General features: G+C 38.6%; 1 protein-coding gene and 1 long non-coding RNA gene across 6 annotated transcripts in view; one reads left to right on the top strand and one right to left on the bottom strand.

The window, feature by feature from the left end:
* LOC138410437 (uncharacterized) overlaps positions 1-27,215 on the top strand; it is a 211,632-nt gene that overhangs the window by 88,292 nt on the left and 96,125 nt on the right. The window contains exon 3 of one of the 4 annotated variants that reach the window (XR_011243132.1): positions 20,791-24,758. The exons of 2 other annotated variants lie outside the window; for them this stretch is intronic. This is a non-coding gene — a long non-coding RNA (uncharacterized lncRNA). Of the gene's footprint in view, positions 1-18,478; positions 20,609-20,790; positions 24,759-27,215 lie in introns of those variants that run through there. One more of the 4 variants, XR_011243133.1, reaches the window with a different exon arrangement.
* Positions 1-27,215, bottom strand: part of LOC109635196 (metabotropic glutamate receptor 4-like) — a 167,182-nt gene that overhangs the window by 44,937 nt on the left and 95,030 nt on the right. For both annotated transcript variants that reach the window (XM_069526000.1, XM_069525999.1), the window contains exon 4: positions 4,555-4,771. In XM_069526000.1, coding sequence (XP_069382101.1) covers positions 4,555-4,771 — 217 coding nt within the window. The remainder of the gene's footprint in view (positions 1-4,554; positions 4,772-27,215) is intronic.

Here is a 27,215-nt window from a genome sequence, read left to right as displayed (position 1 = left end):
AATGTGATAGAACATTTGGCCAGTTCTGATCTAGCCGTTTTATTATGTGAACAGACAACTGTAGATCCCATTTAGCAGCCAAATACCTGTGGCTCTGATTCTGACAGAGTTTGTCTGCTTGTCCTCTGCATCTCTTGCTCCAACATAATCAATCAAAGCCTGGTTGATGGGCAGCAGGTTGGAATCAAACAATATTTCAGCACGTGACATGTAAATGTTTACCAGTCATCAGACTGAAGGCAGCAGCTGACATGACAGATGTTTTGTCAAGAGTTTTTTCTTCACAATTGAAGAGCAGTGAGGATGTTGCGTGTTTGTCTCGGAGCAATGATTTTACTTGTGTGTTTGACAGTTTGTGTCTGAAATGTTGTCTGTTATTGTCAGGTGGTTAAATCAAGTGACAGTGACGTTTGAAAAAAATAAATATTTATTTTGTCAAAACTAAAAGTCTTTCCCTTGTTGTGCCCCCCCCCTTGAGTTTCCTGAACAGTGTTACTAGTAAAAATGGCTTTTAGAAATAAAGCCTCTACTAAGAGAGAAGTTTAACCCTTTGTGTTTTCAAACCTCGCCACTGGAAACTTCCTTTAAAAACGTGTGGGGTGAGACTTCAGGCATCAGTCAAATATGCCCCAAAGCCAAACTACTGTACTTCTTCATATCAGACTACTTTCTAACAGTATTAATCTTTTCTACTCTACATTGACAGAAAACATGGTTTTTCTTTCATTTACTGTCGAAGTACATAATGAACGTGTCAAATTAAGCATTTTAACTGTGAAGGCCTATGAAGCACAAAAATCTGGATGTCACATGAATATCAGAGACGGCTAAGTTCCATTCTGGATGTCACCTTCCCAAATTTGAAAGTTACTCCAAACATTTTTGTCGGTCACATTGTCACTTTAGTGTTTCAGTGTTGGTGCTGTTAATATTTGAGATGATAAGAGCTGTGACGCACAAAACTGTCCTCAAGATGAAATGCCCTTGTCTAAGAATAACCAATGATAAATATTACTGAAGCATAATAAATCATTTTGGATTACTGACTTTGTGATCTATTCGTGATTCTTCTGGTAATGGATATTTAATTATAATAATATTAGCACATTTGAATACTGTTTTGGATGTCGATTGCAATGGTCACAGTCTAAGCTTCCACCGGCCCTAATACTATAAATATGCATTTTAGAAACCTTCACACACAGAGGTATTAGAGGGTGTAGAGAACATGTGGATGTACCGTACATATAAAGTTATGAGAAAATAACATTTTGGTGCTTATCACTCTTATGGTTGCCTTGTTTGTGAGCTCTTTCAGATACATGTTGGAAATACTATTCTAAATTATGCTGTATTATATATGAAGCCTCCCTGCTACTAGTAACCACTTCTAATAATTATGTTCCATTCTGTTTAAACCTTTTGTCACACTTTATCGACATTGAGAAAAACGATTCCAAACAGTCTGACAGACTGTAGTTAAAGAAGAGTAGATTATTAATTGCAACAAATAGCTGTCTGGCTTTTATTTGTTTGGGAACTCTAGTTTGGGAGAGTGACTAATCATGTCCCAAATACAGATTTAAGACCAGCACAAGGTACCACCCAAACCACCATATTAGTAAAACATGACATACATAACATAGCAGGCATGTGGGAACTCCCCTTACAAAAACCTCCCTAATCAAAGTGTGACCTTGGGAGGCACAATGGACTGTGACATGATATCACAAATAAAGTCTCTGCAGCTGGAAATTGAAGTTTGCTGGTCTGGAAGTGTTCATAACTCAGTGCAGGCTCAATGTAATGAAAGGCTGTGCTGAGTTTGGATAAAAATAAGTTGGGGTTCACTTCAGGGGTTCTCCACCTGACTCCAAGTGAGACATTTTGTGCAAAACAAAAACAGCAGATGCAAAAACATCCACAGTGAAGTTGTGTGATTTAAAATTGAATTATACCTTTCAGAGTTTTCTTTTGAAAAAGAAAAAAAAAAAAATATTTATGATAAAAATACACCGTATGCTTATCTACCCTGAAGGCACAACAAAACTTTTAACTATATTTCTTATGTCGTAAAAATCTTTTGTTATGACATTTTCAGAGTTGTTTACACTAACCTCTGCTGTTTTTAGTATATTACAACCATCAACTACCATGTAATGATTAGATTTATTTTATTCAACCTTTCACAGATTGAACAGAACTGTATTGTAATGTGTCAGAAGCCGTGACAAAAGAGAGGGAGACGCTGGTTGAAAGTCAAAGAAATAAGTCTTTTAGAGGTTTACATACAGTGAAATAAGGAATAACACTTAGGTTAACCAAAACCAGAATTTCAGCTTTTTAAAGGGGCGATCGTGAGAGTTGTCTTCACCATTACTGATGAAAATCTACCTATAATGACTAAGTATGTTCAGAGATGAGATAATGACTTGAACGACAGTGGAACGTAAAAAGCAGCCAACTGTACACAAGTCAACAGAATCTATAACATATTCTTGTTGTTTTTAGAAAATGTAATGTGGAATTCTTTCATATAATATCCTTAAAACAGTTACACTTCAATTTGTTGGGGGTTGATTTCTCTACAGCCTCTACATGACTTTTTAATGGTAATTTGAAATTATGTGCTGATGGGTTTTCAAAGGCTCATATTAATATATTTGAATTATACATGCAGGTTCAGGCTTCATTTCATGAATGTAGAGAAAATAAAAGATTATTTTCAAAATAAATGAGCAAAAGCTCAAATCATGCTGGAGCTGTCGTGTTGGGTTTTGAATCCCCTTTATACGTATTGTTAGGCAAATAGGCAGCTGAGCTGGACTGACTGGAGGGCTCTGCAGGAGTAATCTGCTGCTGGTGCTGCTCTAGGATGACTGATGATGGGCAGCAGCTTAGAGCTGGTATGAGAGAAAGCGACGCAGTGGCACAGCGAGTACTGGAAATGTCGGTAGTGATTACATTCTGCTTCAGAAAGGGTCAGGGGTCAGAGTGAGCATGTGCCAGCAGCTTCCTGCGCCGAAGTGACTGTATTCCCCACACTGTACGATGCCATCTTCTCATGTTGCCTAAGGCTAGCTCTGCAGCATCCCTTTCACGCTGTCAGTACTTCTCAGTATGAAAATCCAATTCAATTCCATCATTGGATCCACTGAATACACCTGTGCAGCAGATATTTCCCAGAGGGAAGGTAAGCTTACTGTAAAGTCAGGTTTCAGGCTAAGAATTTAGATTTCAGTCTTTATCAAACCCAACAGTCTCTGTTTTATAAAACATAAATCGTAAACATTTACAGGTTTTTCCCAATAAATACCTTTTAGTCTTGGTTGCACCATAAAGTGTATGTGTCACATATCTTTGGAAGCTGGCTACAAATACATATTTGAAGCTTCAGTAAGAACTTTTGGAGTGAGATTGTTAAGCTGTTGAGTTCAAATATTAACAAACCCGTCGTTCAGCACTCCACTAGAAGCTCCCCACCCCAAATACATGGACCGCACTTGAACAGCTTGTAGGTAGATATTCTCTTAAATATGAAGCAAAGCAAACATTGTTATATTAAATGTCATCAAAGAAACAATGTGCGAACCAACATGGTGGACTAAAAACTAGGAAAGGTTGGTTGTTTAGAATGATTTTACAAAGCTACTGCGATAGAGTAGAGGACAGTGCATACAACCAAATCTACTGTGCAAACTCAGGTTATTATGTCATTGTGACACAAGACCCTCTCCACGTCTACATGTTGTATGGACAAATACCATGATATAGAGCAAACAACAAAACCACAAACTGCAACTGCAGCTGCTGCTGCAAAGCGAATGCTGAGAATAAAAAACTACTTTCCCATAGCGAGCACATTAGCTCAATACAGGAATACTCAACTTACCTGCCACTATAGCTAACATAATACCCACAAAACTTCTGAGGAGATACAAATAATAATAGAAAGTATGGCAAATGTCCGTTGCCTGATCATAGCATTTCTTTTGATACAAAATCTTCTGACCATCTTCTCTTTGGCTTTTCTTCGGCCATTCCTCCCTCATGCCACTGCGTATATGTTGTGTAGTATACGCTGCCATCCCTGTCCCACTGGTATACATTGCTGGAGGTTGCTTCCCCTGTTAATCATTAAATTAGCACATCTGTTGGCATGTGACAGATTTACAGTGTCTGCCTTCCGTTCCCCCAGCCCCCCCTTCTCTTTTTTATAATCCTTCATGTTGCCGTCGTAGTGTTGTCTGCCTCGATGCAGGCCAATTTGTTTACCTCCCTTTTACAGAGTCAGGGCTGTTTTGTTTTTTTTAGCACACACACAGAAGGGACAGCTAGCGGACCGTGAGGAGATACTCACTGAATTTGACGGTAAGTGTATTGGATTATAATAGCTTGCTCTACCTTCAAGACACCAAATTCCTTGTCCACTCACAGGGAAACACTTTGGGTGTATTTTTCAGTTCACAGAATGAGATTCACATTGTGAAAAACACTTTCACATCCGTCTGAACAAACACAGATGCCTGAAGAAATGTCGGAAGAAAGACTTACCGTCCTCTCGAGACTTTTGAATGAACGCATCAACGCCACTTTCTCCATAGTTTCCTTCTGAAGCCACAGTGGAGACATAGTTCCAGCGCATGGCCTTGACAATGTCCACCATGGCCTGGGCCTGGTAGGTGTCTGGGGGAACCACCCGGGAGAAGAAGTCATAGCGGGTGTTGTCACTCAGTTCTGGAGCCGTGGAGGCGTAGCTCACTTGAGGGATCTAAGAGAAGATGAAAGAGATATGTGGTTACATGTGATGAAATGTATAAATGATATGCGTTGTCAAAGTTAATTATATATAAAGGGGAAGGTTTGCTGTAGTTTCATGTACAAAAACCTGATTATAGCCTAACACCAACATCTACTGAGATCGCTCTACTGCTCTTCAGTTGGTATTCATCCCCCTACATTTGGCTGTTCCTTTAGATTGTTATGATGACCACAGACTTACTTCTGAGGAGGAATTTTGCACCAGTCAAGCAACACTAATGAATTCACACTTGTCCTCAGAATGTGACATTTATTTCAGATTGGTAAAGATAAAGGCACAAGATGATCCGCCTTGAGAGCTAGAATAATACCCAATGTTTCAGGATTCACAAACCCATTATGGTAGAAATAAAAAATATGATATGAACGTATTATCTTTCTCAGAAGCATTTGAATGTAAGAGGAATTCAGTGAGATCAAATGTTAAGGGAGAGGTTAAAAGATCAAAAATCAAACTTTTGGCCTGATAGAAACTGGCACATAAACTTCCGAGAATCATTGAAGGAGATAGCAGTACGCAATAACTCCTAACCTTTGAAACCATTGAGGTTGCCAAAAACGGCTTAAGTTGATGAGTACAGTTCTCAGACCTCTGGTTGCCTGTATGTCCGGGCTCCTCTGAAAGGTTTAAATCCCTCTGTTTCACTAGAGAAGTGTTTCAGAAGCCGCTTCTGGGATGAAATTCTTAGCTGCTAATCTAAACTTTTGCTTGCTCAAGTTATTTCAGATTTATGGCTGCCGTAGCGTCTGTGATCTCCCCACTCTACAGCTTCTGTGCTGCACAGCTTGGAACTTAACTGACCAGATTTGACGACATTCAATAATGTGTTTTGTGGTTTAAGTTCAAATATGGACATATCTCTTGTCCTGATTCCCAAGGATTGATGAATAAAGACAGTAGATGCGGAAGGCAGCTGCTGCTTTAAAACAGTTTGACAGCATTTGAGTCATTTTGAGCATTTTGAGACATGTGCATCCCGACTTAAAATGACAGGAAACACCTTTGAGAAAAATATAGTTGACGTGATATTTAGCTTTTAGTTTGGCCCGTCTCCCATCCATCAACATGGAGTGGGTGGGATTTACGACCTATACTGCAGCCAGCCATCAGGTGGTGATTGAGATGCTTTGGCTTCCTTTTTGGGGAGCTTTCATGTTGTCCATCTTTATATACAATCTATAGTCTCCACACAATTTGCTATAGCCAGTAACTATATCTATAAATAATAATAATAATCTATTTTAGAAATTACTTTAATCAAATACTAATGGAATAACCATGTTTTTCCAATGATAAATTAAAACACCAAATAGTCAACTTGTACTGAGTCTTCTCATAATGACTGACATATTACTCATCCGTTCCAAATACTGTTTGTCATGGCACCTCAGCTTCCCCCTGGGGATTTTGACAAATGCTGTCGTCTCTGAGAATCCACACTGAGATGAAGGGATGTGTTGACGGACAGATAAACTGGATATGACACCGGAAAACATTTTGAAACCTGCAGTATGTTCAAACAACATTAATTTGCTCCAGCTTAGAAGATGAAACCTTTATCCGTCTAGGTTTTTTAAATTTTATTTTTATTAATCTGCATTTTAACATAAAAATGGTGAGTTTCCAGGGGAAATCAGGTTACCTACCAACCCATTTAAAGTACTTGCATCTTGCTGCATCAAAGTAAACTTTATCTAACAACAGTCCTACTTTCTCAATATTTGCTCCAGTACCTGCAGACAGACTGCTGCGGAAGTGATATCGTCCTCTCCTCGCTCCCTCACCTCACACAGTGGAGGCTTTTGATGTGGTCAGCTGTAGCCCTGCACTCATCCTGCCTCCACTGTGCTCCCTGCTCCTCGCTGCAGCCTGTGTTAGGACCACAGCTGTTCATTCGGTACCAATGACCTACAGCTCCTCACCACTCGTGTAACTGCACACCGGCTTTGTGGTTTTTTTCACAACGATCGAGAACAGAGAATTGTGAGTGCAGATTTTTAAATATACCTTATGTAATAATGTCAGGTGTTTGAGGTCCAAATAAAAACTGTGATAGGTGATGATTTTAAATGCGGCAAAGATGCTGATCAAAGGCTGCCTTGTTAACTTGATTTTCTTTGAAAGGAGAGTAGAGGCAGGGAAGGGAAACCTGCGTGTATGGAAATGGACGATGTGCACGCTACACGTCAGCCTCTGGACTGACGGCTTTACAGTTGTCCCCACCCATCACACTTTGCTTTCACCACACAATCTCTCTGTGTTAGTGGGGTTTTTTTGAGTTGCTTGTACAAATTGCATTGATTCCTGAACTGTGAGCACAGACTGACATCAGTGTTGGAGGCTGACATGTTTCTGCTCGTCTTCCTCTGGGATTCTCTCAGAGACGCAGACCTTGACAGGATCCGAGTCTGGATCCTGTCAACCATTGGCTGTCAGCTGACTTGTTGCTTTCACACCTGGCGGCAATAGCCGACTAATGTACACCTGACCCCCAAGTTGTTTTACTTTGTCTGCTTTGATGCTGGGTTGAACTGTTCTTTCTTTACATCTGTTTTTTTTTCCCTCTTTAAATCCATGAAAGTGTAAGCCATTTTTTTTCTCACACTCCTTTGACGTCATGAGGAGGGGGGATCAAGCAAACTGAATTTAAAGTGTTGTGCAAAGGTGTTTTGAAGGTGTTAATGATGTCTGTTTTTAGATTATTCCAATGTTCTAACACACAGAAGAGTGAAAATGTGCCTTTTTATCAATTTGCACCTCAGCTTCTGCATCAGAGTGATAGAGGCACTTATTAGGTTATTTTTGCGAATACTCTCTGTTCTTAAGAATAAAATATGTGTTGATAACACAAGTATATTTGTGGCAGAGCACAAAGATGGCAAAGAATTACAAAAATGAAGGAGATGACGGCAGCTGCGACATCAGCAAAGATGTGGCACCAAATTTACAGAAGTCAAAAAGTCAGAGCAGAGTATGTATTAGTTCTGACTGTAATCAAATTATTTTATTAAGAAGAAAAAAAATCAAATCTTCAAATTAGTTTACTTTTATCAGCTTTGTTCATAAGCTGGTGAAAAAACTATATAGGAGCAAATTAAAGGAATGTAAATACTACTACATATAATAATAATGATTTTATTTTACAATTTAAAATAACAATTTAATTTTGCACAGGCCTGATATCCATATAAATATTTTGTCCCTTGTTTGAATTTCTATAATTTTGTTGCGGTCATGTATTGTGTGGCCACTATCACGTGTCTTTTCCCATATCTGCCAAATGAGTGGCGGCTGTGGTGAGGCTGCCCAGTGTTCTGTTTTTACCTGAGGGATATTCACTGCTGTAACAATCACACAATTTCAGCATTCTGTCAAGAACCGGGACAGACAGAGCTTATCATGTTTGTGCTGGCAAGATTTCTTGCTCACTGGACTAGAGCGATAGTCCTGAACAGTGTGCTTCCTCTAATAGAACACAATCATTTCTTAGCATTGACTCAAGAAATTAAATTCCTCTGTGCGGGCCTCCTCCGATCTTGCCCCAGAGAATGAAAAGAAAGATGTGATGTGTTGTGAAAGGACAGTGTGTTCTATGCAGCAAAGAGAGAATATCTTGGCAGAGGTTTGACATATGAAAACTGCAGCCGAGTTCAAGATGGCTCACTATACTCACATTCTAGATTGAGCGTTAAAGATCCCTGTAGGTTGTTCGCGGGGCTCCATTTTAGTGATGTGTTACCATCTGCTCAGGCTGGGACCAAAGCCGCTAAGTTTCCTGTTCTCTGATGCGAGTGCTTTGTGACCTAATTACTTCATAGAGAGTATACCGATACAGTATGCCCCCCCCTTCAAGTTTATAGAACTACTTTAATCCGTACACACTCACCCCAGAACTATCTATTTAATTGCTAATGGGCTTTGAAAATATGCTTAATTGCTACGATGTGAATTTCAAGCAGATTTTTGATGCAGATTTAATGTTCAAATCACTTTCTTTAAATAACTGTTCCTTTTTTCAAATTCAGGGAGCTCATTTGGCACAGCATCAATGCAGGAGTAATGATGCTCATTAGAACTGAACAGAAATATTATACATCTGCACTGTTTGCTGGGGAAGGAAAATCAAAAGCTTCGGTCGGGCTCTTTAAATGATTCAGTAAATACTTCCTGCGAGTACAGTATGTTAACTTAGTCTTACTGACACACATCTTAGTATAAAGTGTGATGAGGTAAAAGTTTGTCAGAACATTATAATAAATAGTAATACTTGGATTTTATTAGTGCTTTTCAAGGCACTCAAGAAAATAATCTTAGAAATGCTAGCTGGTGATATTGAAACTAGTGGTCACAGGTGGGTTTTAAAATAAGGTTCAGCAAACACAGTGTATTGTTCAACAATGTTTTTGCTCAACCTTCTTCTCTGAATTATGAGTGCTAGAACATAAACGGTTTTGTAGCGCCTCTTCAGGTCAAAAACTTAAACTTAAAACTTAAAAGCCATCTCCCCTGCAAAGAATAAGGGATGAATCTTAATTCTGCACAAATGCTTTTCTGTAGTTAGTATGTCCCAATCTGCCACTTGTATGACTTAACACCTATACATTTTATTATTTGTTAATGGTTTATGTGTTCTTTTTAGAAATTACTCCTCTTGTGTGTCCATTGTGGTTTTAGTTATCTGTTTTTTCTTGCCTTAGTGATTTTCTGCAACACCTTGATTTGCTTTAACTGTCTCATTGCGTCCCTCAGTATTTAAGTCAGGTTTCCCTTCACTCGTTCTTAGTTCATGCATTCAGCTTCTGGCTTTGTTTTTTTCTGCCTTAGTTGTTGGATTAACAGAGTTTGGACATGTGCAGTTTGTTTGCCTGGCAGCTTGTTCTTCAGTTTACTCCATCCGTCTGTATGTAAGCCAATTTTCTTTAATTAAAACTGTCTCTACTGCACATTCTTGCCTTTGTGTGATTGTCTGCACTTGGGTCCAGAAAACATTGAACTATAACAAAGCATTTAATGGCATTTTAATTACAGTTTTATTTAAACAACAATAACATAATACCAGAGCAAACCACCTTCATTGTGCAGTAGACGAACAATAAAACTCTTCGCATTTTGCCTCAGACATTTTGACTTATTTACTTTTAGAACTAATCCTTTACATTTAAAACTAAGTTTTGGTTCAAAACTCACCTAGTTAGCAATCATTATCTTGCTAGCTGCTGATAAAATTTGACAGTTGCCATTACAGCCCAACATAAAAATTGTCATTTTTATATAGGTATAAATGTGAAAAAAAGAACTTTTGAATGTTAAATATCATTACCATTGTAAACTGCATGTTTACTGTGCTAGAATGGCATGAGCTTGACATGCAGAGCAGCAGTAACTAAACTCAACATTCACCTCCCCAAACCCTTTCACCTTTCAGTATCCTTGAGGACAACTGTACAATTAGCCCTAATAATGGAGCTGTAGCTTTTAATTTACAGAACAGTTTTACTTCTGCTTTTTATGTTCAGACGGAGGCAAGTGTAGTTATGTTTGTTCTCTCTGGAGGCCCCGAGAGGGGAATGGATATCACCCACCAGCCCCTTCAGGCACACTGTAGTCTTCACCATTCCATTAAGAGGCAGCTGCATGTAGCACTAGATGTTATCCAAGGTGAAGCCTTCGGTCAGTGAGTCCCCACAGTGTAGATTTCCATTCTTACAGTGATAAATTAAACAATTCTCCTCTTGGCATACTGATTGATCAAGCAGACAGTTTTTATGTGGTTTCTTATTTTCAAGTACTCAACAGTTTCAGTGTTCTTGTCATTAAGACACATGACTTTTGCCAAGTAAAAGAAGATTACTATCTCTCAGCCTGGCTTCCCTCTGTGACTAGCTGCAGCACCAATGTGCTGAGTCATAGAGCACATTGAGATCCCTCCACCCATTGTGACCGAGATCAATATGATGAGACTTGCAAGTGAACAATGCAAAGTCCACACAGACGCCTGGGCCAAGATTCAAAGTCTGATTGGCTTTTCTGTAACGTACCGCAGGTGCTTATTTTTCAAAATTCCCTGTTTGCAAGACTCGCAAATATTTTTCCCACTAAAAGATTAACAGCCTTTTGAGAGTTATTTCCATCAGGCACTTTTGACTTTGACCTCTTTGACTGAGAGAGAGAGAGAGAGAGAGAAATCCAAATACTCAGAGACTGTTCCTGTTGAGTATGGATACAAAATCACGACAGGGCAATATGTACAGCTTTAACTGTCATTAATCAGTGTTCTTTAAATCAGTACCTGTGTTAAACACGTAATTGTGACGCACACAGCCAGGACATCAGTGTTAAAGGGACTGGGACGATTCGGATTCATGATCCGAAATCATCTATTAATTATGTGATCGTGACAGGGGAGAAGTTCTTCACTCAGATTATGATGCAGCCCAGTGTTTTAACCTCACAGTTGCAGAAGAAGCGACACCCCGTTTGTCCAGGAACATAAATATGAAGCAGATTTTTGAAAAGAATCAATCTACGGATGAATGATTAGAAAGAGGAGCAGAGTCGCTTGTTGACCGACATCGAGTAATGCGCCCCATTGGGGGGGTGTTATAAAATAATCGTTCATTAATCCTGAACGAGGTAAAAGTTCGGAATAATTGTGATATTGATTTGACGTCATCTTGCCCACCCCAAGGTCACAAAGTTGTCCAGAGAACAAACAAATTCTGTGTTGAACATGTCAAGGATCAATACTGACTCATATTGCACTGCTCCAAAGTGTCTAAGCGAGGACAATTGCTAAAAACAACATGAACTGTGGCGCAGTCGCACTTGGTTGTTCCACCATTGCAATGCACCTGCTCACAGAGAATTAGCTCCCTGTGACTTCCTCCTCTTCCCCGAAATAAAAATTCAAGCTGTAGGGTCAGCATTTTGACACAGTGGAGGAGATCCAGCGTGCTCTGCAGATGGTGTTTGACGTGTTTGCTTGACGCAGAATGAGACTTCCAGCCAGTGTCCAGAGCGTGGCAGAAAGCAGCCAGTGGTGTATTGCTGCACAGTGTGTGACTACCTTGAAAGGGATGACGATTCTTTGGTTGTTATAGCCACACACATATATATATATATATATATATATCTATATATATAAGATTCAGAAAGTCTTCAGACCCCTTTATTTCTCACATTTAATGATGTTGCAGCAATCTACACACAATGCTCCATATTTTGCATAAGTACTTAATGTGTGTAACTAGCTTTGATGTGTGATCAGCATATAACCTTTTAGCCACAAGGAGAGAATCAGGATGCTGAGCAAAAGTAGGAACCTATCACCGTATTTTCACTTAACCGGGCCATCCTGATAATACAGAACATTGTGTATCAGACAGAATTTATAGAGTGATTACTGTAATGTAATTATTGATCAGTAATGTGCTGACTTAAGTGCATGGTGTAAAATGTCCCAGCTGTACTCACTGATCCTGGTTGCATTACATCGAGCTGCGGCAGATTGGTATCTCACCGCAATGGTTCCGTGAGAGCTGTCATTAAACGCACTCTTTCTACTGCAAACAGGGTTATTGTAATTCATAACGTGATCTGAGTTCAAAATTTAGTATAATACTTTGCATTTACATCAACATATAATATTCTGTTCATCCTCTATCAGTTTGTTCATTCTGCTTTGCTGTTTACACTGTAATTGGGCTCAGGACAGCCACAGTGCCAGGCTAAAAATAGTCCAATCAACATAAGGGTAACTGAAGCGAGACTGAACTCCCTACAGTCAGCAGAGTGTCTCGCTGGCAACATCATGAGTGTAGATCCCTCAAATTTAGTGTTCTTAATAAAATTCAGATGTTTATAGATTCAGGAGACTGAAAAAACCCAAGACGCACAGAAAGTGTCAGATGTTACTGTCAACAAATGCACTTATTGTTCTCAAAGGAAGGAAGTAAAACGCAGACATTAAAAGCCGTGTAAAACACTCTGGCGCCGCTCCAGGCTTCAGTTACACAGGGAACGTCCACTGACAAGTCTCTCTGAGCTGAGCAGCGTTATTCATGATGTGGACGTTTTGTGAACATTTAAATTAATGTTAAAGAGAGTCTGGAGTTCCTCCCTGTTCGCTGCCTAGTGCACTTTAATGACCCTCCATTATTTTAAATAATTAATAGTGCTGGGGTTATTCTCTATAGTACATATAGTAGATAGTTCAAGGCTACTATTCTCTTGGTATGATAAGGGGGTTTGTTTTAACTGCATAGATGAGGAATGAGAATCAGTACACAGTGGTATACTAGAGGTATGTGATTCACAATCGTGAAGTAATGTTGTAAAATTATTATTGTTACAGAAATATGTCTAAGAAACAAAGAACAACTGTAAATTCAATAAATGCTTCCAAAACTAGTACAGCACTTTGTACAAGGCAAACCTCCACCGTGGCCCAGGAAATCAAAATCCCCATTGTGGAAGAATAATAAATTGATAAAAAGGACTATTCCAATTAAAGGACACCCTGCTATGAAACAACTTTTAAATCAGCTTGTTTCAGATTTTTATTCGGATCCGTACACTCACAGATTTTTTCCTTTAAGATCTATGAATTATTCCTTGGAAATTTGAAAGCGGACTCTATATTGTTGAAAAACTTCTGGGTTTGCCCCTTCGCCTGGATGGTTCATGTCCTTTTCTTCCAAGTTTGGTAGAAATCCATTCAGTGGTTTTGAAGTAATCCTGCTCAGAAATGTATTAAATACAAACCCAATGTTTTGACCTTACATCTCCACCAGGCATTTGATCAAGACTGTCCATATATACACTCTTAATTCAACCCAGATGTTTCATCAATCACATCAATATAGACCTCACATCACAGCAACGATCTTGCCGTTATAATGTCCATATCCACCACTGCGATACAATCCTATTCCCTGACAAAAGGCCCATCAAGATACAATGGTGGAGTAACTTTTTGCAGGACCTTAAGTCTGAACATTGTATTTGTATTCAAAAAATTGTCTTTTATTAAGAATATGTATTCAGTGTTCGAACATTCTTTTCTTTTGAGGCTGTTTTGTGCCTCAGGCTGACTTCTCCAAAAACATTTAAGATGTGCATACGCTGCCCTGAGGCACTGATAGCTCACCACAGGAAGAATAATGAATGTTTATAGCCTTTGATACACAAATAATCACCACCCTGAATGGGGTTGTTGGTCAGCTTATTATCATATTATTGGATTCTGTGAGACTATGCTGCACTTGCAGCAAGTACCCTGCAGGAAAAATGAGAAGTGGTTTAGATTTTGATCAAAAATAATACAAATAAATTTGTCCAAATAAATCCAGAGCGCTGAATCATTTTTCTACAAAAACCTTCCCTGAGTGGGTTTATCTCATAACCATGGTGCAATCACTTCAGGCTTTCAGGTCCTCGATGTGGTAAAGTCTCAGTCTTCAAATATTTAACACGTTTATTAGAAATGAATGTTTATTGAGACAAGATTCCCAAACATAGCATAAAGGGCAGGATTCCAAATTCCAAAACAGGGTGACCTAAAACCCACACTCACGTTTCCTCTTTGTAAAGTAGCAGCAGAAATCCAAGAAAGAAAAATTCCTCTAAAAGTAAACAAGCCAGTCTTAGTGACTGCCTCATTATGTATTTCATGAACACTACAAATAATGTGTTACATCTTACATCCTGCCTTCCTCACCTCGCTCTGCCATTAACACTTGCTGTTTGGATCCATAAGTGTCACAGTCATGTTTACAGGATGCAGGGCGATAACAGAAGGTCCTCGATGCTGTTTGATAAATAAGGGTCTTATATCAAGGCTTTGATTAGTCCTGTGTCGCACTGAACTAAATTAGTTTAAAAGTAAAAGCTAAAAGCCACTGGTTTCTGTTCACTTAATTTGTCCCCCTGTGTCTTCATTGCTTTCATCAGAGCGTGGTGTTTTTCAATTGTCTTAGCTTCTGTCTAAATTAGGAACCCTGCTCAATAAGTTTGGCATTAATTCAAAGCTTTATTTTACAAAAGAATTGACTATGTGAGCTTTGAATTGATTAATAACTGCCAAGAATATCTGGGTCACAGTTTAAGTTGTAACAACAAAAGAAGAAAATTACAGCTTATGTGAACGGAACTTATTTGTAACACAAAACACAAAATGCAGGTTTTTGGAGGCATTTCTCTAACAGTGATGCATTTTGTCTTTTTCATGCAATTGCATTCCTGTTGTTGAATATATTTGAATATCTATCTCTCAGGCAAATGGGCCTCAGTAATTGAAAAATGGTCTCATTGCATTTATACAAATTACTAGTTTGTTCATGACTTTATTGATGGGGAATACGCATTTGGTGTTCCTTCACACAATACACTCTCATACTATTGATTGATTAGGTGATGTTGTGTTAGCGCAACTTTATTTTCAAATATATGTTATCCGGTGTAATTTCAGGGATGGCTTTGCAGCAAGAAACCTCAAGTATCTTCCACTTTAGTGCTCCTGATTTATGAAAACCCAATTTGACGCACAAACCGGTCTCCACAACTTTATTTTCCTCATCCTTTGTTTATTCAATTGTGCAGTGTCTCACATACACCCACGAAACGCAGTGCAGAAAACTGTAGCCAGCAGCCATTTGTGCATTGTTTCAGTTTGCATAAATCTCTGTATCTGTATGTAAAAGAGAACAGACAGGCCATACTAGATAAGAATTTATTTGTCGTTCTTCCTAGGGTGGCTTGTTCCATTTCATTTTAACCTTCTGTCACAAATAGGTAGTTTATTTTTCATACTTTGCTTTGGTGGAAAAAAAAGCAAAACAAAAAACATTGCAGCTGAAATAAATATTTGATGAGCCCTGGCACTTAGTGTTTATCTTCTACTCTGAAAGCCGCTCTCTGTTTCTACAGAGTTCTTGGGTTTGTTAAGCTGTGGCAATCATTAATTTGGCCAGTGGCAACTGTGATTAATTATCTCATTACACATTGAATTATTACATGCGTTAAAAATGCAAATGATCTCAACTAAAGGTTGAGAATGTTGAAGAGATTTGAACTAAATGCCATTTTTGATAAATGAGTCACTGCACAAACAATAATGCACAAAATCTGAAAGGAAGTTGTAAAGAGTGCAATTAATACAAAGGTTTGAACACTGACCAAGCAAAAAACAAAACAAGAGAAAAATGTTGAATGAATCAAAATACCATTCAATCATTTGGACGAAAGAAAGAAATCCTGTCTGTCTCAAGTGATTGATTATATATCAAATATTGCTCCGCTGTGAAAAGCCAGCATGTTGTACGAGAGGTCTGGGAGAATCACAACAGATGATCAACGTGAATTACAGTGAAATGTTTGGATGTATTTGCAGTAACACAATGGATGTGTTCAGCGTCGCTCCGCTGCCTCGTCCCTATGGGCAACAGCCTTAGTGTAGTGGTTCAAAAGGTGTCAATAGAGTGAACAAGGGAGATTCTCACAGGGCCTTGGGACATGAATGGATTTAATATTTCTGGGAAGGAGTCTCTCATATTGTGTCAGATTCATACTTTATTTATTGATCCAGCCCCTCGTCTTCAAAGTGTTTTAAGCATCATGAGGTCAGTGGTTCACAAACCCTCTGCAGTGTTGAGATGCACAGGAGCCATCCATTCTTGAAGTGTTTAAGCTGAATGCTTCACACCAGTGAGCACAGCCAGTTTTGTTTGATGGAGTCACAGGGACTTCTTTTTTTTCTTTGGGCCACTTCATAACTTCTTTGTATAATTATATGCCTGATTCATTCTTCTGCGTCACTGATTTACGACCTTAAAGAAATTCAGCCCAGGCCAGTTCATTAAAGCTTTTGTTATTTCAGCCTTTAGTTTCTTGGCAGTAGCCATCGGCATTATCAGGAGGCACAAACATGTGTTGACAGACAGCAGTGTTATCGGTAAAACTGGCAATAACTGACTGAGGAGATGGAGCTAATTAAAAATAATGAGTGCACAACAAATCACATTTTCCTGAGAGTGAACCCTAACCTGATGGGAAATATCATGTTTAAAAATAAAGAAACTAATCTCCTACCCATTCAGACCGGCTCATTTACAATACTCCATTCCAAATGTGATTTATTTAACCAGCTCCTTTTCCCTTGCTTTAACAAGTGTGACATTTATTTCAGATGATTATTTCTGTTATTCTGCAGGGATGCACGTACAGTGATGTTTTTTTCTTAACATCAGTCACATCAATAGCCAACTTTCTAATATTTTGATACTTCTAGTAAGTTCACTCGTGTGTTGATTCAACTTTGGGATAGAGGCAAGTGTCATTTTTCACCCTTTCGGTAAAAAAGTTGTAGACAGGCCGCTAGTTGTTGCTAAAATGTATTGAACAATCCATCCATATTCTACAAACACATAAATCAGGATAGAAAGGGGATCATCGGTCTATTATTGCTTCATTGCTTTGCAAACGGTGAAGTGGAGGATGGTGATACAGGTTTTTCAAGTCAACCCGTTGGTTTAGACTAAGATCTCTCTACAACTACTGGTTATTAGATGCTGGATATCATTTTTAAAAATAGCATAGACTTTCATAGCTCCACATGAATTAATCATAATGAGTACATGTGGTCAAATGTTCAGTTTGAACAACACTTTGATAGAATTACATTTTTTAAACGCTATTAAAATATTTCAGTTGTAAAGGAAAATTCCTAGCATTTATTGTAATGGCAGTAAAGTTACTCATCTCAACTCAACTGGATATTATTTGATAATTAACTTGTGTTGCATGACCCATATTCTGTGTGTAGCTAAACCGGTAAATATTCGGTTCACTGACATTCAAACAAAACCACGCGTCATAGTTTTCAGGCTTTAAAGCCAATGTTTGTCAGCATCAAACAAGTTTGGCTTTGGTGGCCCAGAGTGGTGCAAGTTTTCTTTCCACAAAAACCATCTGTTAGCATGGAAAGATGGACTCATCAATTATTCAGAATTACTCTTGTGTGACAACATTTATTTAGGAAGGAAAATACACAGTGTTGAGTGTTTAAAGGGAGTTCAGATAAGTATCCCCAGCAGGTAGACCACAGGGAGCCACTTCCTAAATTAGTCATCATCGGCTCCATTTACAGAGGGAATGTCCCAAATAATTTCACTACAGCGACTTCCTCCTGTCCCTCATGAGTACTTATTCTACTCCAGCAATCAAGTCAGACAAAATAAAGCCTGATGGTAGAAACGATATAAACTTAGTGGTTTAAACTTAAAACACGATGATACATACAGTGTGCTTCTGAAGAGCCTGTAAATGAAAGAAATGGCATATTATGTTTAACCTTTAAGCCACTTATCATTGATAGTACAGATTTAAAATATTTACAAAAGTCTTTTTTTACTTCATATCTTGATAAACAAACAGCCACAAAAGGTCCTTGATGGATGCATGTGGACCATGTTGTGTGTCCCCCATGTCACTTAAAGAAGTAATACAGAATCCATATGAAGGAAGTCAGGGTGGTAGTTTGGGTTCCCCCTTTTAATTTTCATTATTATATCAGTTCAAAATAACCAATGTTTTGAGTGGGTGTTAATCTGCATATGTTAATCATGTATTTTCCTTTTGTCTCATCTTTCATTTATACAGTGGGAAACTGCCAGCTAGGCCACGCTGGTAGACATCGACTGCAGAGCTTGTATACTGTTGTAAAATTTTCAGTAGCTGTACAACCTTGACTAAACTCATTTTCAGTCCATTTACATGCAAGACATCTTTGTCAGCTGTCTCCTCATTTTAGTACAGATGCTTTACAGCATTTTGCATTTGATAAAGATATGCACAGACTACATAAACAATTAGCTCATATGTGCAGAAACCGAGCTAATGATCAGAAAGTATATGGTGCAAACATCTGTGTTTGTCTTAAATGGCAAATTCTGTTCATCAAACTTTTCAGATGTTCCTTTTTTTTTTTTTCAATGTCACAACTGAGTAAACGTCACTGTGTCTGAGAACCATTTTCATGGGAGGATAAAGAATCTGCGGGGGATAGACGGGCTCATTTCAGAGGGAGGACTTAAGACAAATAGAGGTCAGAGAGACCACTGCTGCCCAGCTGTTTTGTTCACAAACAAACTAAAAAGCCAAACAAAATTGAATCCAGGGTGTGATGTGAAGACTTGTCCCGGGTGAGCAAGGTAAACAAGTGTTGTTGTTGATGTGAAGAGCAGAAATTGTCGCTCACTCCTATCAACTGGCGAACCAAGCCAGCAGACTCAAGTACCTCTTAATAAAACTGTATCAGCAGGGAAATATAAAAACAACAGAAACTAAACAAAAAAACTGAAAAATCAAATAAAGAGGGGGTGGACTTTGAATTACTCATTCTCTAGTCCTGTCAAAATCCCAACTGAACTCACACACCACATAATTCTACCTCTCTCTGTTTCAGGACATAGTACTGAGGATGACAGATGAGGGGGAGGCCGTGTAGGCCACTATATTTTCTATGTTAATCTCATCAAACATTCATGCAGACTGCATAACTTACGCTGCATCTTTCAAATCTGTAAAGGAACAAACACAGTTTGGATCTAATTTAGTTCCATAAATGTGAGAACGCTTACTCCCGGCAACTTCCTGCTCCTGTAAGGGTTACATTAATTGTGTTTGTTTTGCTCTGAATTAGCCTAAAACCTTGAGTGATTTGGGAGTTTGTTCAAGAAAGGCTGTGTCTGTGCTTGGTGGATCGGTTAAGTGTACATATTTTTAGACACTATGGGTCACTTTGTTACTCTGAACCAGTCCCCAAAGGAATTATGACCTGTTGTAGAGTGGAAGAGATTAAAGAAATATCTATAAACAGAAAATTGTCCTGAAGACATAGTAAGTCGCTTTAAATCCTCGACAAATGAGTAGCGGTGTTTATGTGTGTTTTTTTGTGATTCTAAGCTAAATGCTCAGGAAGGAGAGTACAGTGCACAAGGCTTAATAACAGTAGAGTGGCTATTATGTATTTATGATGTTATTCCACTTATTTTTTTCTCCCTTTTCTTTTGTCTACATATAAAACAGCTCCATGTTATAAATGATAATTTCGAATAAGAGCAAAAACACTGAAGTCTTTGAGGAAATGGTTTAACCAGTGTTGTGATATAATGTCTGTGTAATTCTATTAGTGGTTTATCTCTGACCAGCACTCTGTGATTGTGACATTGAAATAACCACCTTGTTCAATGCTATCAAGTTTAAAAAAAATGACATTTACAAGACTGAATCTGCAGTGTTCTTCATCAACAGTCCAGTTTTTCTCTTTTTGTAAAATGTAAAAATATTCATGATGATTCAGTTTGAAGTTGGGGGCGTATCTGCAAAAATAATAATAATATATAATTATAACTAATCAAATGTGATTTTGGCCTTACAAGCCGACATTTACATATTATATTAAACTAGAATTAGAAAGGCTAGAACAATCAGGTAGATTTGATTTAAAACTCAGCTGTAACTATATCTCTTGCCCTCCATACTTCAGAGAGGATAAGGAATCGATACTGTGCTTCTTTTTATGTAGCACAGCATTTAGCAGAGCACTGCAGTTGTGTTCCAGTCATACTTCACTAGTAGTGGCTTATTCTTCAGTTTGGCTTCCAGCTGACCAATAACATCCAGTCACATTCATGCTGGTGTACCTCTTACTATCACTCTGTTGATATGTCCATACCACACCTCCTCCTTGAACCTGTATCTAGACAGAGTTTTATATTGGACAAATAAAAAAAAATATTTTTCACCAATACCACTGTTTTAACATTTTTACTGTCTATAAAATGTAATTGTATAAACTCAGATATGGCTACAGTTAGTGAAAGATTCTGTCTATGGCAATCTCCTTATGGTCTAAGGCAACTTACGCTTCGGCACTTCATTTCTTAATTTTAACTTAATTTCAATTGCAGGTCTGTGATGGAACACAACCACTGATCCTGATGATGGTCGACCTGCACACTGCATTGGTACCAAATGTTACCAGTCGACAGATTGAATCATGCTGTCTTTATAACCATAGCCACAACGGCTCCACTGGAGAACTAACCCCTAACAAAGCTGACTCTGTCTTTTGAATCACTTGGTCATGTTCTGTCTAATCTATGTAGCCTGATGAAGAATGTGATGACTGGGTGTTTGGTGAATTCTCAGAGGCTGTGTTCTGACTCTTTGTTGTTGCTGATGATCAGAAGGAGTGTCTACTGTTACAGTATGGTGAGCCAACATGAGTGGCCTCAGAGATCTAAATATAATCAGTTTGCCTCCTGTGATGAAGAGAACATCACAGATCATCAGTTGGCATTCACTGAAACCTTTCTGTCTGTAAGCCAGCATATTATTGCAGGGTGTTGGTAGCAGCGTCGATTTATAATCTTCAATACAAAGTCAACCAGAAAGCACTTGAATTATATAACATCCTTATCGATATCTTCGATCCTGGATAAGAAAAAACTAACATGTATTTACCCTTATTATAAAAATGATATTACCAAAAGAAGAACAGCAGAGTGCAAACCTCTGCCAAGACTGATTGGTGATTAACATGAACCATGGAAACCTGGGCAAATCATTCATTGTGTTGATATAGTTACAGGGGATATTTGTTGCGGTAAAGTAACTGAACAATTATTATCGATCAAAAAATATTTATTTTGAATCACAAAATCAGGATCATTATCCAGATGCTCACAAAAATTGCATCTGTTCATATTAGCACTCTACATTTTCTTTTAAATAATTTATTGACATTTTCACCAAAGATATGTGAAAAAGTGTACAATCTCACCATGTTATGCCCACACACTAAAATGTATTAGGTTCTTTACTGAACCATCAGGGAAAAACATTTCAAAAGTCATGTCTTGCCCAACATTTCCCAGTTTCCGAGGTTGAATCTTAAGTTTTCTCTTTCTTACAGTGTAGTCCAGTATATGTGATAGTATACTTTAGTTCCTGTAAGTGCAGTTCCTCCCAGTAAATTGCAGACCTGCTCCTCAGCCTGGTGTACTTGATATATTGTAGTCATGTACTTGACAGCATTAAGAGACAAAAAACAAGTAATGCCTTTTATATGCTTTACCTGTAACTGAAAAGAATCAGGTGCATTTGTTCCTCTGTACAGCTGAACATTACACAAACCAAACAGATTGTGGTCCCAAAATCCAGACAGCCAATTACAAACAATCAGTCCACTGTCTGAGTGTCTCTATGGGGGACAAAAATCTGTCATTTTGAAAAAGGAATACTAGTAATACACAATAATTCAGCAATGAACAAATGAAAAAAAACCTCTTGCTCTATTGTAAGGCTCCTATTCATGTGCAGACCAATCAATATTCAATGAATCTACTTGGACTGCGATCTAACACTCCCAGCAGCTTCCAGCAAAGATCCATTGACCACTGGCTGGTGTTGTAGACCAATAGATTAAATTGCGCAGTTTACCCAAAAATAATTTTATATCTGGCTCTTGGCAAACATAAAGAATTTCTTCTATCACAGAGATGTTTCGTCATCTGCATTTACAGATGAAGTGAATGAAATGAGCGCGTATCCCTGCCGTCCTCATATGAAACTACTTCTTTTCTATCCCCCCTCACATCTTTCTCCAGATGAACTCTTCACACCTCCGGGGCTCTCCAGTACGGGGGGAAATGCACTGGCTCAGCAAAATGCATGTGAGATATGGCTGTAAATAAGAAAGTGATGCAGAAACAGGGAGGATGGATGGGTGCTAATGGGCAAGCACAACCTTCTTACATGACAGTTCATTAAACACCTTTCACAGCCACCGTGGCAGTGTGCCTGGAATGAAAACCATGATATAAGCTCATGTGGGTCATGGGGTCAATCTGCAATAGGGGTGCACTGATAAATGCTGAGACAGGAGTAGGGAGTAAACAGCCACACACGAGGCACAAGGCTATCGAAGACTGTATCACATTTATCTAGAGACCACTTTATCGCCACTGGAAAACATCTTGTCGTGCACCTTGGTCTTGTCCCCCATATCTTATCACTGCACCCTTGAACCGAAAGAAAGTAATGAAAAAAGAATATTAAAAGAGTGGCAATATTCGGGAGTGCGTGGGCATCGCGAGGGAGTTTCTCCTTCAGGACTGTGAGTGAATGGCGGTGGACTGGGCCGCAAAAATAAAAGGTTTTCTCCAATTTTCCACAGCAGTCAGATCTAACCTGTTATATCACCGTGGACCCTGCCACTGGATAATTCAATATTAGCTGAAACTAGAACACAAGAAACAAAAAAAAAAAGAGGGCCGTCTTATCGGCTTCTGTACAGCATTTGCCATCACACGTAATTAAACAGCCTCTTTTCTAATGAGAATGAACACTGATATAATTTCTAGTACAGCAAACAAAGCCATATGAGATAAGCAGCAGATAAGTTTTGATGGACTTTTTGTGGGGCATACCACTGGCAGAGAGGCAAATTAATGACCTCCCCCGAGAGCAGCACTGGTGTACGGGGAGGCTTATAAATAGAGCAATGGTATGATGGAAAGTCTGTGATATCTGTGGGTGGCTCCCACTGATTCTAGATGACCCACCAAGACTGAAACAAAGACATGACACATTTACTCAACCAACAACATTACTGAGCCATAATGTACGATCACACCACATTTATATATTTTCAACAGAATCCATACAATCAGAGAATTGATGATCTTGGCAAATGAATGTTGTATTGAATTCAATTTAAAATGTAGCCTGCAGATCTGTCCAATACATTTTAATTTAGCTTCTAACCTTTTAGTGCAAACACCAGTCTACGTATGAGGAATTACTTTCACGCAGTTATGAGACAGGAGTAGCGTAGTGGCCGATATATGCTAATCGTAGATTAGCAGCAGTATGCATGTTTTTAGGCATAGCTTTTTTATTGTTTGTGTCAATATTGCATCGTTTGACCAAAAGAGAGCTGCTGCTCCACTATTGGCAGCACAAAAAACCCTGTGAGCACATCGCAGCTCAGCCTGTAGCTGGTGAGCCAAACTAAAGTTGGTGTTTATGGATCGGTGCCTTCAGTGCTCATTTCAGAATTTACACTAGTTCACTAAGTTTTAAGTTCATTCAAAACTAGCTGCTAAAGACTTAAATCAGCCCTGTGAGTTAGGGTTTCAATTTCATTTTTTCTGATCTGCTCTGATCCGTATCTGAGATTGTGTGGACTCACAAAACACAACGCACATATCCAGTTTTAATTGTTTTTTGTGTATTTTGATGATTTGTGCCACATCATAAACTAAACTGTCCCCCTTCAACGTGGGGCTTAAAAAAGTCTAGAATTTAAGCCTAAGCGGTTTTAGTCTAGTCTGAGGACCGACTCAAATCAATATACTTGGGTGGGAGCACAGAGACCAGGGGACTGGCAGTTAATAGGAAAGTGAAATGAGAGTCTTCCTAAGTACCTCTGTACCCTGTGTGCACAACAGTACTAAAGTGGTCCCTGAAGAAAAGTTACCACATCAACTTTTCTGAGCCTTGTTTGATGATAACAGCTCAAGAGTTTTTCCTGATATCCTCCAGCCATCATTAACATGTGTACACAGTGTGTCGCTCACTGGCTAAAGGCTCTGCGTTCATTAGAGAGAAACAACCAAACTGAGTGCATGCTTTGATTTGTGTTTTGTGAAGATGTCAAATAAAGACATGTTGCCTCTTGGGTCTTTGGTCGTCCACTACAATTTGGACTCTTTTTAAATAACATTTTTGGCAGGAAAAACAAATTAAAATTGTCAAACTGATTATATAAATGGATTCAAGTGATGATTTTAATTGTAGAAAGGGACATTTGCTTTGTGTTCAGCTTCCTTTCTTTCATTCTCATCTTGTGAATTCATTATTTGCCCCATATTCCGACCATAAAAAATCTGCTGAAGTCACTTGTCTGTCCCTATTTGAACTGAAATGGCACAATGAAAATTAGAGTCAAGTTGGAGCAAGAGATGGAGATTGATAAGACTTAGGTGTCATTTATTTAATCTCTGGGTGTCAGAGAGAGAAATGGGGTTGTCTTTTTCGCGTAGATTCTTCACATGCAAGTTTCTGATGGTTTTAGATGGTTTGTAATTACTTTTTGAGTCCAAACATGCAGACACAAGCCAGGTCCCCCTGAGATGTCACTGTCCATAAACTTGTTTCCCTGCATGCTTTTATCTTATGCAGCATAAGGGTGTCAACTTATATTTCTTTGAGTAAAGTGTAATATCTGTCCATTATCTCAGAGTGACAGGTTCAAGTATGAAAATCTGATCTATTTGGTTCGCCAGTCACAGTTTGGGGAAAGCATGTGTTGTTTGGATCATTTGAAACAGATCATGAGGTAGGTGCAGAAAAAGTAACTCGGTGAAACTTCCCAGTTTGCAGCTGTCAGTCAGTCTCAGAAATCCCATTGTTCTGGTCGACTGCATCGTGGATTTAGTGTTAAACGTGACAGGGACGTTAAAAAAAAGTGACAAACACTGTGCAACACGTGTGTCCTTTGCTTCTGAGAAGATGAACCGTTTAAGAAGACATCACCGCACTGTGTCCGTTGACAGCACAAGGAGGAGAGAGCCAGGCACGGAAGAGCAACTCCTGCTCCCTGCAGCATTTAAACAGCCTCTTCATGCAGAGACAGTCAGTGAAAAATCCATAATGGAAGCGTCAGGGGTGTTTAGTGGGAAAGTTATGCAGCCCTGTGTGTTGCTGCCTTGATGTTGATGGCTTTAGTTTATAACATGGCCACATTTTTCTTTGTACTAATTAGAATTATGAGTTTAACATTAATTCAAGATTTGACAATGCTCTCTGTGTTTTTAACTATAACTTTGTAAAGCTGAAAAGTTATTGACTTTTTTTTTCAAGATAAATTTAAAGCATATTGAATTTTGCAATGCCCTTATACCAAAAATGTACCAAACCAAACTGAAAACCGTGACTCCAAAACTGCAGAACAAACCGTACCGAGGATTGTGTGAATCACTCACATATGGTACCTACAGTACGAACTCTCAATAGGGTAAAACACTAATTAAATCCTTGTTGACTTTGATTAAACATTGTTCTGTTTACTTGTCTAATATTGAAACAGATCAAGGCTGACAGAAGCATCTGCAAGTCATTACACTTGACCTTTTCTTCAAACCAAAATCGATCACCTCAAAGTCACTGCCCTGGCTTATCAATACTTTAACCAAATCAAATGTGCCATCTGATAATGAGCCTTTGTCGTTTTGTAGAGATCACAGCTATTCACCAAGGAGTCTTTTAAATAATGCCTTTCATTACACTGCTGAAGTTGTTAGGTGGTGTAAAAAAATATATATAGAGGAAAGCTCCATATGTTATCAGAGTCAAGGAAAGTCCTCCCATGGTTTTGGGCTAATTGTCAGTGATAACATGTAATATCCTAATGAAAGAGACCTTTGTGTGAACGTCTGAACAGTTTCCTCTTTAATTCATTCCACACAACTACACTTCAGCCACTAACATGCCTTAATATGGTAATTGACCAGTGTTAAAATTATTGATCATGCAGCTGCATAAGGAAATTGCAATTCGAGCAAATCCTTCTCTTAAAAAAATCTGATGCAGCTTTTGAGTTCAATCCAGGGCCTCCTGCATCTGTAATATCAACACAGACTCTTTTCTGTCTTTCTCACTGTGGCTTTGTTAGACGTATCCTCTTAAGGCAAAGTTGCCTTTGTCTTACAAGTAATGTCTTTCTGTCTAGACTGAACTAAATGTGCAGCTGTCTTGGTTTGTCTCTGTGGTGAAAAGAGAAACTTTGCCACATACTTTGGCTGGTAGCCTTAAGGTTGAGTAAAGATAATTAGAAAGTTTTATTTAGAAAGTATAAATAAAAGCACGTTGAAACAAAAATGCATTTCCGTCTTTTTAGAAGTCTGGCCCATATTCATGGACGCAGCCAAATGCCTGAGCTTGTTGTCGGTAGTGGCAGTTAAATGCTGCCAAAAGATAGAAAATAAAATCATGATAAATTGACAGGTCATGTGTTAAATCCACACAGCAGCCGGTGTGAACTAAAATTGAGTATTTTCCTTTAGCAAAGCGATGGATGCCCTAATTAGTTATGTAAGTTAGTCAGGAAAACCTAATTAATATTCCGGTATTACCACTTCGAGCCAGCTGTTACATTCAAGTCTCTTTTATGCCTTTTACCTGTACAAGCCTAAATATAGTGTGTATTTCACATACTTACAAAGCAAATTGTCAGCTACTCCTCACAGTCATCCATATCACATCTGTAAGATGGAACACACCCCTTTCATTTCCACAAAGCAGTGGTCTATACCTGTTCTGTGATGGC

This window comes from Paralichthys olivaceus, chromosome 6, assembly GCF_024713975.1.
Source record: "Paralichthys olivaceus isolate ysfri-2021 chromosome 6, ASM2471397v2, whole genome shotgun sequence".
Lineage (NCBI taxonomy): Eukaryota > Metazoa > Chordata > Actinopteri > Pleuronectiformes > Paralichthyidae > Paralichthys > Paralichthys olivaceus.
This window is presented reverse-complemented; position numbering and strand designations above follow the sequence as displayed.